General features: G+C 56.8%; 1 protein-coding gene across 28 annotated transcripts in view; it reads right to left on the minus strand.

Moving 5' to 3' along the window:
* CEP131 (centrosomal protein 131) overlaps positions 1–15,211 on the minus strand; it is a 34,513-nt gene extending 19,302 nt beyond the window's left edge. For 14 of the 28 annotated variants that reach the window (XM_054670749.2, XM_054670748.2, XM_016933126.4 and 11 more), the window contains exons 1-3: positions 14,816–15,068; positions 11,920–12,118; positions 1,262–1,356 (exon numbers count right to left, since the gene is read on the minus strand). In XM_054670749.2, the coding sequence (XP_054526724.1) occupies positions 1,262–1,356; positions 11,920–12,096 (272 nt within the window). In that variant the 5' untranslated portion in view covers positions 12,097–12,118; positions 14,816–15,068. Of the gene's footprint in view, positions 1–1,261; positions 1,357–11,919; positions 12,119–14,815 lie in introns of all 28 variants that reach the window. The other 14 variants (XM_063800016.1, XM_063800015.1, XM_054670747.2 and 11 more) reach the window with 4 other exon arrangements.
* Between the last annotated feature and the right edge of the window lie 304 nt (positions 15,212–15,515).

Here is a 15,515-nt window from a genome sequence, read left to right on the forward strand (position 1 = left end):
CACATAACACACAAACCACACACACCACACATACACACCACACATAGACCACACACACCACATACCACATACATCACACCACACACACACCACACACGCACCACAAACCACACACGCCACACACATACCACACAGACACCACACATACCGCACCCACTACATTACACACAAGCCACACCATACAGCACACACCCACCACGTACCACACCCACCCACTCCCCCACACACCATACACCACACACACCCCATACACACACACACCACACATGCACCACTCACAAACCACACCCCCCCCACACACCACTCACACCACACACCCACACACCACACACCCCCTCACACACCACACTCACACCACACACCCACACACCACACACCCCACACACACACCACACTCACACCACACACCCACACACCACACACACACCACACTCACGCCACACGCCCACACACCACACACACACCACACACAAACACCAGCTGGCCTTGGCAGTCCCTTGCTTGGTGGGACTCCACGAAACCAGTTGCTGAGCTAAGAGCGGCTCCCGGAGGCTGCACTGGACAGGGTGTGGTGGCCGCAGTTCTTGGTCTTCCCAGGAAGGGTCCACCCGGGGCCCTTGGTGACCCAGAACTCAGCCTTCATTAGGTCCACGGCCCCACAGGAGCACCCTGCTCGCTCGGGGACAATGCCTGGTGGGAGGTGGTGTCAGGGCCTCGCCCACCACTCTGGGCTAGAGGATGTCCCCCCGGAGGCTGCTGGCCACCACCGGCTCCACTCCCCACAACACCCCCACTGGGGCCATTGAGGCAGCTCCTCCCCAGCCCGCTGGTTTGGAGGCCGCAAGGGACGGCGGCAGGGTTTAAGTGGGCAAAGGTGGGAACAGGGGTGCACAGCGTGGGGGTTCAGAAGGGTCACAGTGCTGCCCCTCTCGCAAATGACAGCTTTTGACATTCAGAGGGCAGGTGGAAAGGGCTTCAGCGGAGCCCTCAGGCAGGGTCCCAGCAGCCGCCGGGACAGCAAAGAGGAAGGGAGGGATGCGGTGCAGGAGAGTGTCTGCCTCAGGCCTCCCGCCCCAGTGCGAGAGGAGGCCTGGGACACAAAGCTGGCCCGTGAGGTCACTCCAGGCCTCACTAGCCAGCAAGGGCCCGGGACCCAGGAGGCTGGAGGAAGGGCAGAGCAGAGGCAGGGAGGAGCAGGCCGGGGTAGGGCACCTGAGGTCCCGGGAAGGGGCCAGGGTTATCCAAGGGCCTTGGGGGTTACCTGGGGGAGCTGCTCCGAGGCTGGCTGACCTGCGTGGTGCTGTTGGATCTTCTGAGGTTGTTGATGGCCCGGGAGCCCCCAGGCCCTGTGGCCTCCTGCAAAAAGGGAGAAAACAGTTAATTACGCAGCAAAGGCTCACTCACCAGTTTGCTCAGCCTCCGCCAGCTTTGGAGAAACGCAGTCAGAGAACAGAGGGGTGGCCCTAGGGTTACAGGTGGCCCAAGTGGCCTCAAAGGCAGTGGGTGGTCAGAGGGGCAGGAGCACTGGACAGCAGGGCAGCACGAGGGGGGCTCAGGCCCGACCTCTAAGAGCTTCCCCGTCCCCGCATCAAGCAGGAGCCCTTCACCCCTGGCAGAGGGAGGGCGGGAAGGGAGCTGCTCACTGTCACCCACCAGCTCCCAGGAACCGCAAGCTCCCACCTTCCGTGGATGAGAACCCCTGGGGACCCTTCACCCCGCGGTCTCCTCCGTCAGCAGGGAGGGCACCCAGAGCGACTCTGTGGGGTCACGATGAGGACTAAGGAGACGCAACCGCGACCAGGTGCTGCAAGACCTGGTAGTGAGTGCAGCCAACTGCCCAGCGGTTCCAGGTCCGTGGAATGGGGCGGAGGGGCACAAGGGACGGAGGGGAGGCTGCGCAGCAGATGCTAAGCAAGGATCAGAGCGCTCGGAGAAGCAGCGCTTGGGGAAGTGGCGCTCGGGAAAGTGGCACTCGTAAGTACCTTACGCTACGCTCCCTGACTTTCCCATAGGCTTAAAAACCCTCCAAATCGGCCAGATGCGGTGGCTCACGCCTGTAATCCCAGCACTTTGGGAGGCCGGGGTGGGCGGATTACCAGGTTAAGAGATGGAGACCGCCGGGCGCGGTGGTTCACGCCTGTGATCTCAGCACTTCGGGAGGCCGAGGCGGGTGGATCACGAGGTCAGGAGATCAAGACCATCCTGGCCAACATGGTGAAACCCCGTCTCTACTAAAAATACAAAAATTAGCTGGGCATAGTGGCGGGTGCCTGTAGTCCCAGCTACTCAGCAGGCTGAGGTAGGGGAATTGCTTAAACCTGAGAGGCGGAGGTTGCAGTGAGCCGAGATTGGGCCACGGCACTCCAGCCTGGAGACAAAGCGAGACTCCATCAAAAAACAAAAACTATAAACCCTCCAAATCAAACATTTCAGGGGAAAGGGCTCACAGTCCAGTGGGAAACGGTCTGGGGAACACCACCGGATGCCACTGGATGCCACAGCGACCAGTGACATCGATCCTGGCCAGGTGCCCATGCCACCACAGGATGGGACCTCGGGTCTCCAGTTTCCCAGGAAAAGAGACCTATGAACTTTCAGATTTATTTTTAAATCTGAATCCTTAAGCTGAAAACAACCCAACCAAAAAAAGACCAAAAAAAAAAAAAAAAAAGCTCCAGGAAAGCAGCCACACACATGCACCCCACCAGGACACCCCAATCACTTGTTACGGGCATTTCCTGGTCAGGAAACCATGATCTAAAATAGCTGAACAGAAAGTGCAGGCAGAGAGCCCAGCTCGGCGGCAGCAGAGCCGGTTAAAGGAGGCCAGACAGAGGCCGCTGCGAGGTCTGGGGGTGGAAATCCCACGAGCGCGTGGGCGCCACCATTCTTCCAGAGAAAGTACTCACGGGCTTGGTCATACCTTCCAGACCAGGCTACAGACAGTGACTACCAGAGAGCAAAAGCTAACACCCAATACAAGACACAGCCGCCGTCCCGTTCTCCACGCTGGGGCCACAGAGGCCCTGTGCAATTCCTCATTCAATCCCTGCTGGGCTGTGCTCCCAGGGCCCCAAACTGGGCGCTGGAAAGGTGTTCGGGAGGTCAGAAGGCAGGGTGTGGGGAACACAACAGCAGGAGAGGAAGGGCTCCACGGAGGCCTCCATCCTTCTAGGAAAAACGAGATGCCTTCTGGGAAGCCTGGGCAGTGCCCATCGGACAGCAAGTGCCCAAAAGAGGGACCCTGAAAAGGGGTCAGTGAGGAGAGGACTGACAAGGGGCTGAGCACAGGCTTGGTGACCTGGAGGCTGCTGAAGGGGCTGAACAGAGGCAGAAGGGGCAGCAGGCAGAAGCCACCCATGCGGCAGGGACTGCAAGCCCTCCACCCCTGGGAGGCAGACGCCAAGTCCCTGAGGAAAGTGCCTTTGTTTACCAGGGGCCTTGGGCCAGCCCGAGGGTCTAAATATGTGATCTGTGGCCAGGCGTGGTGGCTCATGCCTATAATCCCAACACTTTAGGAGGCCAAGGCGGGTGGATCACTTGATGCCAGTAGTTCAAGCCCAGCCTCGGCAATATGGTGAAACCCCATCTCTACAAAAAATAAAAAAATTAGCCAGGCGTGGTGGCATGCACCTACAGTCCCAGCTACTCAGGAAGCTGAGGTGGGAGGATCACTTGAGCCCAGGAATTAAAGGTTGTAGTGAGCTATGATAGTGTCACTGCACTCCAACCTGGGCAACACAGTGAGACCCTGTCTCTGAAAAAAAAAGAAAAAGAAAAAATAGAAAAATCAGCAAAGAACATGGACAATTCATAGAAAAGGAAATATACACGGCTCTTAAAAATATGAAAAGATATGGCTGGGTGCGGTGGCTCATGCCTGTAATCCCAGCACTTTGAGAGGCCGAGGTGGGCGGATCACCTGAGGTCGGGAGTTTGAGACCAGCCTGGCCACCATGGTGAAACATTGTCTCTACTAAAAAGATATATATATATAAATTAGCCGGGCATGGTGGCACGCACCTGTAATCCCAGCTACTCAGGAGGCTGAGGCAGGAGAATCACTTGAACTGGGAGGCGGAGGTTGCAGTGAGCCGAGATTGCGCTACTGCACTCCAGCCTGGGCGACAGAGCAAGATTCCCTCTCAAAAAAAAAAAAGAAAGAAAAGAAAAGATGTTCAGCCTCACTCACAGATGTTAAGTTAGAAATACAATCAGAGATGGAGGGTGAGGTGCTGTCCAAGCAGCCCTGGACAGGAGTGGGGCCCGTGCAGAGGGACTGTTCCTAGTAGCCCTGGGCAGGAGTGGGGCCCATGCAGAGGGACTGTTCCGAGTAGCCCTGGGCAGGAGTGGGGCCTGTCAGCCTAAAGGCAGAGGGGCTCTTCCTAATAGCCCTGGGCAGGAGTGGGGCCGGTGCAGAGGGGCTGTCCCGAGTAGCCCTGGGCAGGAGTGGGGCCTGTCAGCCTAAAGGCAGAGGGGCTCTTCCTAATAGCCCTGGGCAGGAGTGGGGCCGGTGCAGAGGGGCTGTCCCGAGTAGCCCTGGGCAGGAGTGGGGCCCGTGCAGAGGGGCTGTCCCCAGTAGCCCTGGGCAGGAGTGGGGCCCGTGCAGAGGGGCTGTCCCGAGGAGCCGTGGGCAGGAGTGGGGCCCGTGCAGAGAGGCTGTCCCAGAGCATAGCACAGCATGGGTGGTGTTCTTCCCATGGGGTTTGGGTTATCCACTGTGACACCACCTTACACACCTTACACACACACGGGAGCTAAACCAGGGACAGCAGACGATGGGGCCGCATCCTCACTGCAGGAGGGGAGGTTACGATCAGCAAGCGTGGGGGGGCGAGAGGTGCCACTAGCGGCAGAGACATCAGTAGGACCCACAACACCAATGGTTACTATGTAGGTTACTATCTATAGACAGTGTGTATATTACACACCAACTGGTGTACACTACATACTTCCTTGCTCTGTTGGCTGAGAAGACCAGAAACAGCCCAGTAGGAACAAGCACACCCAGCTCCCAGACCTTGGTCTCTGAGACCACTCTCCAAGAAAAAGAACCGGGGCTTCTTGAAGAAATGGCTGATTCTAGGACTGGAGGAGGAAATAGACAAGATGAGGCTGGAGCAGTTTATAGGGCCAGAAATAAGGACGTGCTCAGAAGACAAAGTGATGGGCAATGACACAGGGACCCAGGAGCCACCTGAAAGTTCCCAGTGGCCAAAGCTGTGACAATGAGAGCAACAAAATAAGCAAACTAGCATTGAATTATAACTTGAAGTGTAAAATAAATATCCACGAGTCCATTATAATAAATGATTGAAAAAATTAATAAGTGGGGCCAGGTGCAGTGGCTCATGCCTGTAATCCCAGCACTTTGGGAAGCCAAGGCAGGAGGATCACTTGAGGTCAGGAGTTCGAGACCAGCCTGGCCAACATGGTGAAACCCCATCTCTACTGAAATACAAAAGTTAGTCAGGTGTGGTGGCGCACGCCTGTAGTTCTAGCTACTCAGGAGGCTGAGACAGGAAAATCGCTTGAACCCGGGAGGCGGAGATTGCAGTGAGCCGAGATCATGCCACTGCACTGCAGCCTGGGCGACAGAGTGAGACACTGTCTCAAAAAAAAAAAAATTATAAATGAGGGTGAACAGACAAATCTCCTGTGTAGAAGAATTCCAAATAACTTCTATAGATGCTCTTCTCTAAAGGAGGGGGAGCAAAACTCCCCACCCCTTCCGTGTGGGCTGAACAAAGCGACTTCCTTCCAGAGAGCACAGGGGATGGGCGACCTCACAGTGGAGAAGCCTGACCCTCCACCTTGGCCAGGGGACCAAGGCCAGCAGCATCACCAGTGAGAGGTCACATGGACAGCGTGGACCCCAGACAGGATGGGGTGAGCAGAGTCCTTTACCTCTGTGGCCTTCCTCCTAAAACCCATCCACCACCCAGTCTGATCACGAGAAAAATATCAGGCAAGTGCCGACAGGGGGCCATTCTGTAAAACCCCTGACCAGCTCTCCCCAAAACTCGAAGGTCATCAAAAACAAGGAGAGTCTGAGAAACTCACAGCCCAAACAAGCCTGAGACCCACAGCCTAAAAATCACGTGGGATCCTGGGACAGAAAAGAAAAACTGCAAAAATACAAATCAAGTGTGGACTTTAGTCAGTGATTTACCAATAATGACTTGTTAATTGTACACGTCCCATCATAATGTAAGATATTCAAATAGCAGAGACTGGGTGCGGTACAGGGGAACACCCTGCACTTTCCAATTTTTCTATAAATTTAAAACTATACTAACATAAAAGGTTTATTTTTAAAAATCGTACAGTCACGCCGGAGGCTCACGCCTGTAATCCCAGCACTTTGGGAGGCCAAGGCGGGCGGATTCACTTGAGGTCAGTAGTTTGAGACCAGCCTGGCCAACATGGTGAAATCCTGTCTCTACTAAAAATACAAAACTTAGCCGGGCATGGTGGCAGGCGCCTGTAATCCCAGCTACTCGGGAGGCTGAGGCAGGAGAATCACTTGAACCTGGGAGACAGAGATTGCGGTGAGCTGAAATCACGCCATTGCACTCCAGCCTGGGTGACAAGAGTGAAACTTCATCTCAAAAAAGAAAAAAAAAAAAGTAAAAAGTAAACTAAAAGGTAGTACAGTCAGATATCTTTTGTTACATATGGAACCTGTAAAGGCCAAAAGTGTGCTGCACGCGTGCCCACCAGAGCACGAGGGAGCAGGCCCTGTGGCACCCTGTGATGCGAGTGTGACTTAGGGCAACGATCTTTACGAACAGCAACTTGGCAATGCCTATCAAAAAAAAAATTTTTTTTTGAGACGGAATCTCGCTCTGTCGCCCAGGGTGGAGTGCAGTGGCGCGATCTTGGCTCACTGCAAGTTCCGCCTCCTGGGTTCACGCCATACTCCTGCCTCAGCCTCCCGAGTAGCCAGGACTACAGGTGCCTGCCACCATGCCCGGCTAATTTTTTTTTTTGTATTTTTAGTAGAGATGGGGTTTCACCGTGTTAGCCAGGATGGTCTCAATCTCCTGGCCTCGTGATCTGCTTGCCTCAACCTCCCAAAGTGCTGGGATTACAGGCATGAGCCACTGCGCCTGGCCAAAAATTTAAAATTTAGTTTTAATTTTAATTTTAAAAGATAGAGTCTCACTCTGCTGCCCAGGCTGGAGAGCAGTGGCATGATCATAGCTCACTGCAGCCTCAAACTTTCTGGGCTCAAGCCATCCTCCTGCCCCAGCCTCCAATGTAGCTGGGACTACAGGCATGCACCACCACACTCGGCTAATTTTTTAATTTTTTTGTAGAGACAGGGGTCTCACTATGTTGCCCAGGCTGGTCTCAAACTCCTGGCCTCAAGTGATCCTCCCACCTCAGCCACGCAAAGTGCTGGGATTACAGATATTGGCCACCACTCCCGGCCCCCTTTCAAATTTTTTTATTTATTTTATTTTTTTTGAAATGGAGTCTCGCTGTCACCCAGGCTAGAGTGCGGTGGTGCGATCTTGGCTCACTGAAACCTCCAGCTTCCGGGTTAAATCAGTTCTCCTGCCTCAGCCTCCTGTGTAGCTGGCATTACAGGTGCCTGCCACCATGTCCGGCTATTTTTTCTATTTTTAGTAGAGACGAGGTTTCACCGTGTTGGCCAGGCTGGTCTCGAACTACTGACCTCAAGCAATCTGCCCGCCTCGGCCTCCCAAAGTGCTGGGATTACAGGCGCGGGCCACCGCACCTGGCCCCCCTTTCAAAATTTTAAATGGACTTATGCTCTGACCCAGTAATTATCCTTTAGGATTTATTCTACAGGCGTATTTACATGTATGCAAAATGGCACAGACACAAGGGTATTTGCTGTGCCACTCTTGGTACTATGATAAGGAAAATCCAGAGGAGCACTGGGTGAAGTCCTGGTGCATCATCTGATGAACTATTGTCAGCTGCTACAAAACAATGTAAGGAAAGCGGGAGCAGGGCCAGGTGCAGCGGCCCACGCCCGTAATCCCAGCACTTTGGGAGGCCGAGGTAGGAGGATCGCTTCAGCCCAGGAGTTAAGGACCAGCAACCTAGTGAGACCCCTGTCCCTGCAAAAAAATTAAAAATTAGTAGGCTGGGTGTGGTGGCTCACACCTGTAATCCCAGCACTTCGGGAGGCTGAGGCAGGAGGATCACCTGAGGTCAGGAGTTCAAGACCAGCCTGACCAACACGGCGAAACCCCGTCACTACTAAAAATACAAAATTAGCTGGGCGTGGTGGTGCATGCTTGTAATCCCAGCTTCTTGGGAGGCTGAGGCAGAAGAATCCCTTGAACCCGGGAGGCAGAGCCTGCAGTGAGCCAAGATCTCACCAATGCACTCCAGCCTGGGCAAAAAGAGCAAAAGTCTGTCTCAAAAAAAAAAAAAAAATTAAAAATTAGCTGGGCAGGGAGGTGAGCACCTGTAATCCATGCTACTCAGGATGCTGAGGTAAGAGGATCACTTGTGTCCGGGAGGTGGAGGCTGCAGTAAGCTGTGGTTTCTCCACTGCACTCCAGCCTGGGCAACAGAGCAAGACCCTGTCTTAAAAAGAAAAAGAAAAGAGAATGCAGGAGCCCCATGCAGCTGACGGATACGGCACTTGTTCCAACACATCTCCAGCAACACTGATGCCTGTGTGCCCAGAGTAAGTGTGGGTGCAGGAGAAACGGAACAGCAGCTGCCTAGGAGAGGCCCGCAAGGTCAGGCAGGACAGGCTCACTGCTCAATGAGCCCCCTTTTCCCAAATGGTGGGTGCGAATGGCCTATTCAAAACACATGGTAGGAATTTTGAAATCATCCCCCAAAATGGCACCAGTCATTGCATCAGGGCCATGGGATTATGGGTGCCCTTCATCCTGTCTCGATTTTCCTGGGGTCAGTTTCCAAGAGGAAGATAAGGGATGTCAGGGGAGGAGTGAAGGGGCTTCCACTCACTGACGGACACCACGGTGGAAAGGCACCACTCATGCTCAGATGGTAAATCAAGTCATGGACTAAAAACCCTAAACTCCACCTGCAAGAAGGAGGCAACATCGCCCAGGGAGGGGCAGGCGGCCCCCATGGCCGTGACACATATGCACAGTGATGTCTGTTCCCCAGTGAGCTTGTGCTCTTGGGATTTAAAGACCTCTTTTCTTTAAGGGGAAGGGAATCAGAGTGAATAATGATCTAGGGGGCTAGAGGATCAGGTGGGCACACAGCTGGGGCAAGGAAGAGGGACCCTCTACAGTCTGGCACCGACATCTCTTGAGCCAGAAGACCAGCAGGAACTGCAGTTACATCCTGGATGGGGAATCCCGGGACAGCAGGCCGTGGACGCAGGAAGATCTTTAGAGACAAGGGGTAGAGTGGAAACCCCAGGCCAATGGCCACCGAGAAGGTCTCCGAGCCCGGGGACAGCACCCCACCCCACCCACAAACACCAGGAGGAAGAGAATCACGTGCCGCCTTGTACAGGTGTGAAGCCATGCCTGGCCAAAACAAATGCTCTCCAGGAATCCCGATGAGACTGAGTGGTAGCAGGGCAGGTGGCCGAGAGGATGGGGACCAGGCACAACAGAAACCCCTGAGGTCACGTCACACACTGGCGGGGGTTCCTCTTCCACCAGCAGTTCCCGAGCTCCCACCATGTGCACAACAGAAGGCAGACAGGCATGCAGGGGTGGGGCCGTCTCGGATCGGATCGAGCAAGGGCCTCAAAGAATTGAAGTGAACAGCTGGAACATTCCATGAACGAGGGGACTGTTAGCAGTCGCCACTCAACACTGCAGGAGCGGGCAGTGGTGCCGGCCGAGGAAGGGAGGGATCAATATGATTAGCGCTCGCCGTGGCTTTGAACCTCTACTCAGCAACAGAACATTTCCCAGCAGAAAGGGTGGGAGTGTGGTTAGGTGCCTGGGTCGGCCGCGGATAGAGCCTGGCCATGCCGCCGAAAGACCATCTACTAGAAAGCCCGGAAACTTTTACAACAGTCTCCACACAACAAGAGAGCTGCGATTTCTTTCTTTCTCCTTCTCCCTCTCCCTCTCCCTCCCCCTCCCCCTCCTTCTTTCTTTCTTTCTTTCTTTTTTTGAGACAGAGTCTTGCTCTTTCGCCCAGGCTGGAGTACAGTGGCATGATCTCGGCTCACTGCAGCCTCCTCCGCCCGGGTTCAAGCAACTCTCCTGTCTCAGCCTCCTGAGTAGCTGGGATTAAGGGTGCACGCCACCACGCCCGGCTAATTTTTGCATTTTCAGTAGAGGCAGGGTTTCACTATGTTGGCCAGGCTGGTATTGAACTCCTGACCTCAGGTGATCCGCCCGCCTCAACCTCCCGAAGTGCTGGGATCACGGGCGTGAGCCACCTCGCCCAGCCCAGATCTGCGATTTCGAGTGCGTCTTCCCCGCCCCATGTGCCAGGAACCTAGGGCTTTAGAAACAGCGGGAGGGGCCAAGGCAGGTGGGCGAGGGGGTCAGTGACGCAGGAGCAGGGCTGCGGACAGGAGAGGCAGCAGGCTCAGAGACGGCTCTAGCCCAAGCTGGTTACCCCTCTGCTAAAACAGGGCAGCATATTTTTATTTTCACAGCTTACGTCTGTAAATGCCTAGAGGTGCACCAGATCTTTAGACAACCTGCCGGCCACAATGACACATCAGGACATCCCGGGTCCCTGCCCTGCCGGCCCAGGCTTTGGGAACCTGCTTGGTCCAAGGGTCCGCTACTGGCCCGGCTGCCCTTACCCCGGAACTCGGCTAGCCGTCTGGCGGGCCACACCCTGCCCACCTGGAGGTGCTTCTAGGGCAGACACAGGAATAACTTTTTCAAGGAGAAGGGGGAGGTCCAAGCCTTTTATTCACAGTGGAACCCTGGCCTGGGCCTACCAGGGGTTCCTGTGGGAAGCCTCAACTGCCCTCCAGACCCCTTCTCTCTGCCCTGCTGTGTTGCCTGGCACGGACCTCAGGCAGGGAGCCCCAGACCGGCTGCCGCATGGAAGCCAAGGCCCCCAGGCCCTTGCTATTCGGAAGCTCAGGCCAGACTCTGGTCAGGCTCTGCCCCAACCCCCACAGAGCGGCTCGATTCCTCCCTTGCCCCAAAGACTGGGCCTGGCAGACACCAACTCAGGGTGCAGCAGGCCCGGCCTGCCTTTCACAGCCCCCATCTGGGAACCGCCCACCCTCCTCCCCACTCCCAGAGGTGGGCAGGAAAGGCAGCTCTCACCCCGAAGCTCCCACGGCTGTCCTGCTGCCCACACACCCACACACCCGTCTAGGTTTCTCCAAGGCCACCAGGAGCTCATCACCCTCCCCACAGGTCAACCCCATTTCTTTCTTTTTTCTTTTTTTTTGAGATGGCATCTCACTCTGTCGCCAGGCTGGAGTGCAATGGCACGATCTCGGCTCACCGCAACCTCTGCCTCCTGGGTTCGAGCAAATCTCCTGCCTCAGCCTCCCGAGTAGCTAGGATTACAGGCATGCACCACCATGCCTGGCTAATTTTTTTTTGTATCTTTAGTAGAGACGGAGTTTCACCATGTTGGTCAGGCTGGTCTTGAACTGCTGACCTCAGATGACCCGCCTGCCTCGGCCTCCCAAAGTGCTGAGATTACAGGCGTGAGCCACCGAGCCCAGCCAACCCCATTTCTTGAGGATTCAAACAAATCCAAAGGGCGGTGGCACAGGAGGCCTGGGGCTGTCGCTGAAAGAATCCAGGCTCTGGCTTGACCTTCTAGTGATTCAGCACCCACGCCTGTAAGACTCAAGTCCTACCTGCCTCCTGGAACAGCCACGAGGATCCAGCATGTCCAGATGTGAGGCACTTGTTCACATGTGGAGCTGGACCCAGGGGTCAGATGCCAACTGAACAACAGCCCTCCAGGAGGCAGGGGCCTGGACTCCTAGGCCACAGTACTCACCAGCGCCTTCCTCTTCTGCTCACTGCCTGTGACCACGGAGACAGAGCGGACGATGGGCTTGGTGGTGGCGGCACTGCCAGGACGCCGGGACACAGGCGGAGGGAGACCTGTCAGACTCAGGTCCACACCTGCTGGGCTGCGCTCCGGGACGCTGCCGATGGCCCGGGTGCCTTTCATGGTGGACAAGGCAGGTCCTGAGCTGGGAAGCAAGAGCTGCAATGAGATGCCGTGGGGGAACTACAGTCCCCTGCACCCACCATCTCCAGCCCAGCCTCAGCTGGGTCCACTGGCCACCAAACTTCCTGGGAAGGCCTGTCACAACCTATGCACCCCTCTGGCTGGTGGCAGGCTCCTCGACAGGAACATGAGGGAGCTGTTCTGAGCCCAATGTCAGTGTATGCCAGGGCAGGAGGGCCCTGGATGATGGACAGGTGGGTGGCGAGGGCAAGGCCCGTGGGTGGGAATAAGCCAGCAGCACCCCAGAGGGAGCCTGGGCCACAGGCCATTGTCGATGTGAGCCAGGTTCTGCCATCTACCCCACACCGTGATTCTGAGAAAGTCACTGCCCCGAGCCCCACTGTCTTCTTCTGTAAAAGGGACATTTGATTTATTTTTTATTTTATCATGTTTTTGAAACGGAGTCTCGTTCTTGTCACCCAGGCTGGAGTGCAGTGGCGCGATCTCAGCTCATTGCCACCTCTGCCTCCCGGGTTCAAGCGATTCTCCTGCATCAGCCTCCTGAGTAGCTGGGATTACAGGTGCCCGCCACCACGCCTGGCTAATTTTTGTATTTTTAGTAGAAGTAGAAACGGGGTTTTGCCATGTTGGCCAGGCTGGTCTCGAACTCCTGACCTCAAGTGATTCGCCTGCCTCAGCCTCCCAAAGTGCTGGGATTACAGGCATGAGCCACCGTACCCGGCCCCTAAGTAAAAATACACATTTTAAAAAGGGGTTGCGTGTTGGCCGGGCACAGTGGCTCACTCCTGTAATCCCAGCACTTTGGGAGACCAAGGCAGGCAGATTGCCTGAGCTCAGGAGTTCAAGACCAGCCTAAGCAACACAGTGAAACCCCACCTCTACTAAAAACTTCAAAAAATTAGCCGGGCGTGGTGGCGAGCGCCTGTAATCCCAACTACTTGGGAGGCTGAAGCAGGGGAATTACTTGAACCTGGTAGGCGGAGTTTACAGTGAGCCAAGATCGTGACACTGCACTCCAGCCTGGGCAACATAGCGAGACTCCATCTCAAAAAAAAAAAAAAAAAAAAAAAAAGGGATTGGTTTTTGTGAGGTCCAGACAAGATGCTGGTCTCAAAGCCTCAAGGCTGCACCGGGCGAACACTCCCTGGGTAATGTGTTATTCCAGCAGGGGATGGGGGTTCTGACGATCGATCGAGGGGATTAGCTTGGGGATGCTGGCTTCCTTACTTTGGAACTTCTCAGAGCAAACCCTGCCGGCCCCCAGCCCGTCCCCACATGGCACCTCTTTCTGAACGAGTCTTTCTGATCTTTCTGAACGGATCTCAGCTCGTGCATGTGCCCCTGCCAAAAACCCTACAACAGCTTCCTAGGCACAGAGAATAAAGTCTACACATCCAACTCCTGCAAGATCTGGCCCTGTACTCTCTGTGACCTCGCCAGCTCCCCTGCTGTGCCCCTTTGTTGTAGCTTTAGCCAACACAGCCTCCCTGGTTCTCCTCAAACTCAGCCAGCTTGGCCCCGGCCAGTCCCCTGCCTCTAGGTCTCAGGACACTCCCTCCCTGCACTCAGAGGCCTTCCTTGAGCACCCATCACTCTTCACTCCCCATCCAGCTCGGACTCCCTTCCTGTGGCCGCACACAGTTGGTTTATGAATTGTGTGGCTCCTGAGCAACCCCAGCACCTGCAGGGAAAGGCACTCAGCTGAACCCGTAGATGAACGGCAGAAGCTGGTGCCAGGGACCAACGTCGAGAATTACCTTCCTGCCACGGTGGCCTCCAGTAGGCCAGCAGGCACCCAACCTATCACCCAAGGTCACCCTGGGCTTCCTTCAGCCTGGCACCCCACAGCAGGTCCCCCAAGGTCCCTTCCACGGAGCGATGGATACCCCTACTTCCTAGAGGCTGACCCTGCCACTGACCAGGTCCCAGTCCTCAGTTATGCACTTCCGGCTGTGCGGATGAAACTTAACACCCTCCTTCTGCAGGGCACTGTCCACCCCTGGCTGGACCCATGCAAGCCCTTGGAGCCCAGGACTCTGCTCTCCCAGCCACACTTGCAAGCGGCTCTGGGATGGCGAACGCGGCCTCTCCATGGAAACCTCCAGGCCAGAAGAAGGGAGGCCTGGGAGGCCACTACATCTTGGATAAAACTGTGTCCCTCCCAGGACCTGAAGGGGCGGGGACTGATGACCAGCGCCAGGACCTGGTTCCCAGGGTGGGCTGACCCTGACCCTGACCCTGACCCCGACCCTGGACAGAGAGGCCAGAGCCCACGCGCAGAGCAGAGCCCTCCACTTGTCCTCAGGGCAGCTCCCATCTCCCCATTTTCCCTAGGGCTTAAGGCAGCAGGGCCAGAGATGCCGGGACTGGACTCCATGTTGTCCTGGGGACCGGAGGGGAGTGGAGGGAGGTGGAGAGGGTGGAGGGGATAGAGGTGGGGACCCACACCCTCAGGCACGAGCCTGTCTTCACCTGCGCGGGCCCCGGACCTCCCTCACCTGTGCGCACCCTGGATCCCCCTCACTTCCCCCGAATCCCGCCTTCAATTGCGCGGGCACCAGATCCCCCCCCTCACCTGTGCGTGCCCCGGATCCCCATCACTTCATCACTGCACCAGGACCTCCCACCTGCGCGGGCTCCGGACCCCTCCAACCTCCGCGCGCCCTGCAACTCCCTCCCTTGCCCGGGCCCCCCTCACCTGCGCGGGCCCGGGGCGCAGCCGCGAAGCCTGCCTGGCGCGCGGGGCCTGCAGATTCGGCCGGCGGGGAGGGGATGCGGAACCAGTCCCGCCCAAACCTCGGGTCGGCGACCTGGCGCCCTGCCACCCCCAACACTGCCCCGAGGCCCGGTGACAATGAAGCGGCCGGACGGCCGGGCTGAGCAGCGGCGGCAGCTAGCAACCAGCCTGGCACCACCTCCCCAGCCCGTCACGCCGGCCCGCCTTTCCTGCGCGCGCCGACTCCGGATTGGCCCTTCACGCTCCCGCTCAGGCCGTCCCGGGAGCTCATTGGGCCGTTCGGCTGTCCTTCGGGAAGTTCAAGCGTGGGAGGAGCGGCGGATGGCTGAGGGACGCGACTACAGAGAGCGGCCGATTGGACGCGGCTGGAAAGCGGCGGGTCATATGGGGGGCGGGGGACCAAGGGCGGCGGGAGGAGCTGGCCGGGCAGGGGCGGGGCCCCAGCGGTTGTGGGCGGGGCGGGAGGTGGGGGTGTGATGGGCGAGCGGGGCGAGGCAGATGTGGGCGGGGCAAGGCAGGTGTGGGCGGGGCACGCAGGGCCTGGGGAGGAGACACCAGGGAGGGCGCGAGGAGCACGCGGCCTCGGCTCGGCTCCCCGACACCCCCAGGCCGCCGCACTCCCGCGGCCCGGGGCTCCCCCGCTGCCCTAGGCCGCTCTGTC

Source organism: Pan troglodytes, chromosome 19 (assembly GCF_028858775.2).
Source record: "Pan troglodytes isolate AG18354 chromosome 19, NHGRI_mPanTro3-v2.0_pri, whole genome shotgun sequence".
Taxonomy (NCBI): domain Eukaryota; kingdom Metazoa; phylum Chordata; class Mammalia; order Primates; family Hominidae; genus Pan; species Pan troglodytes.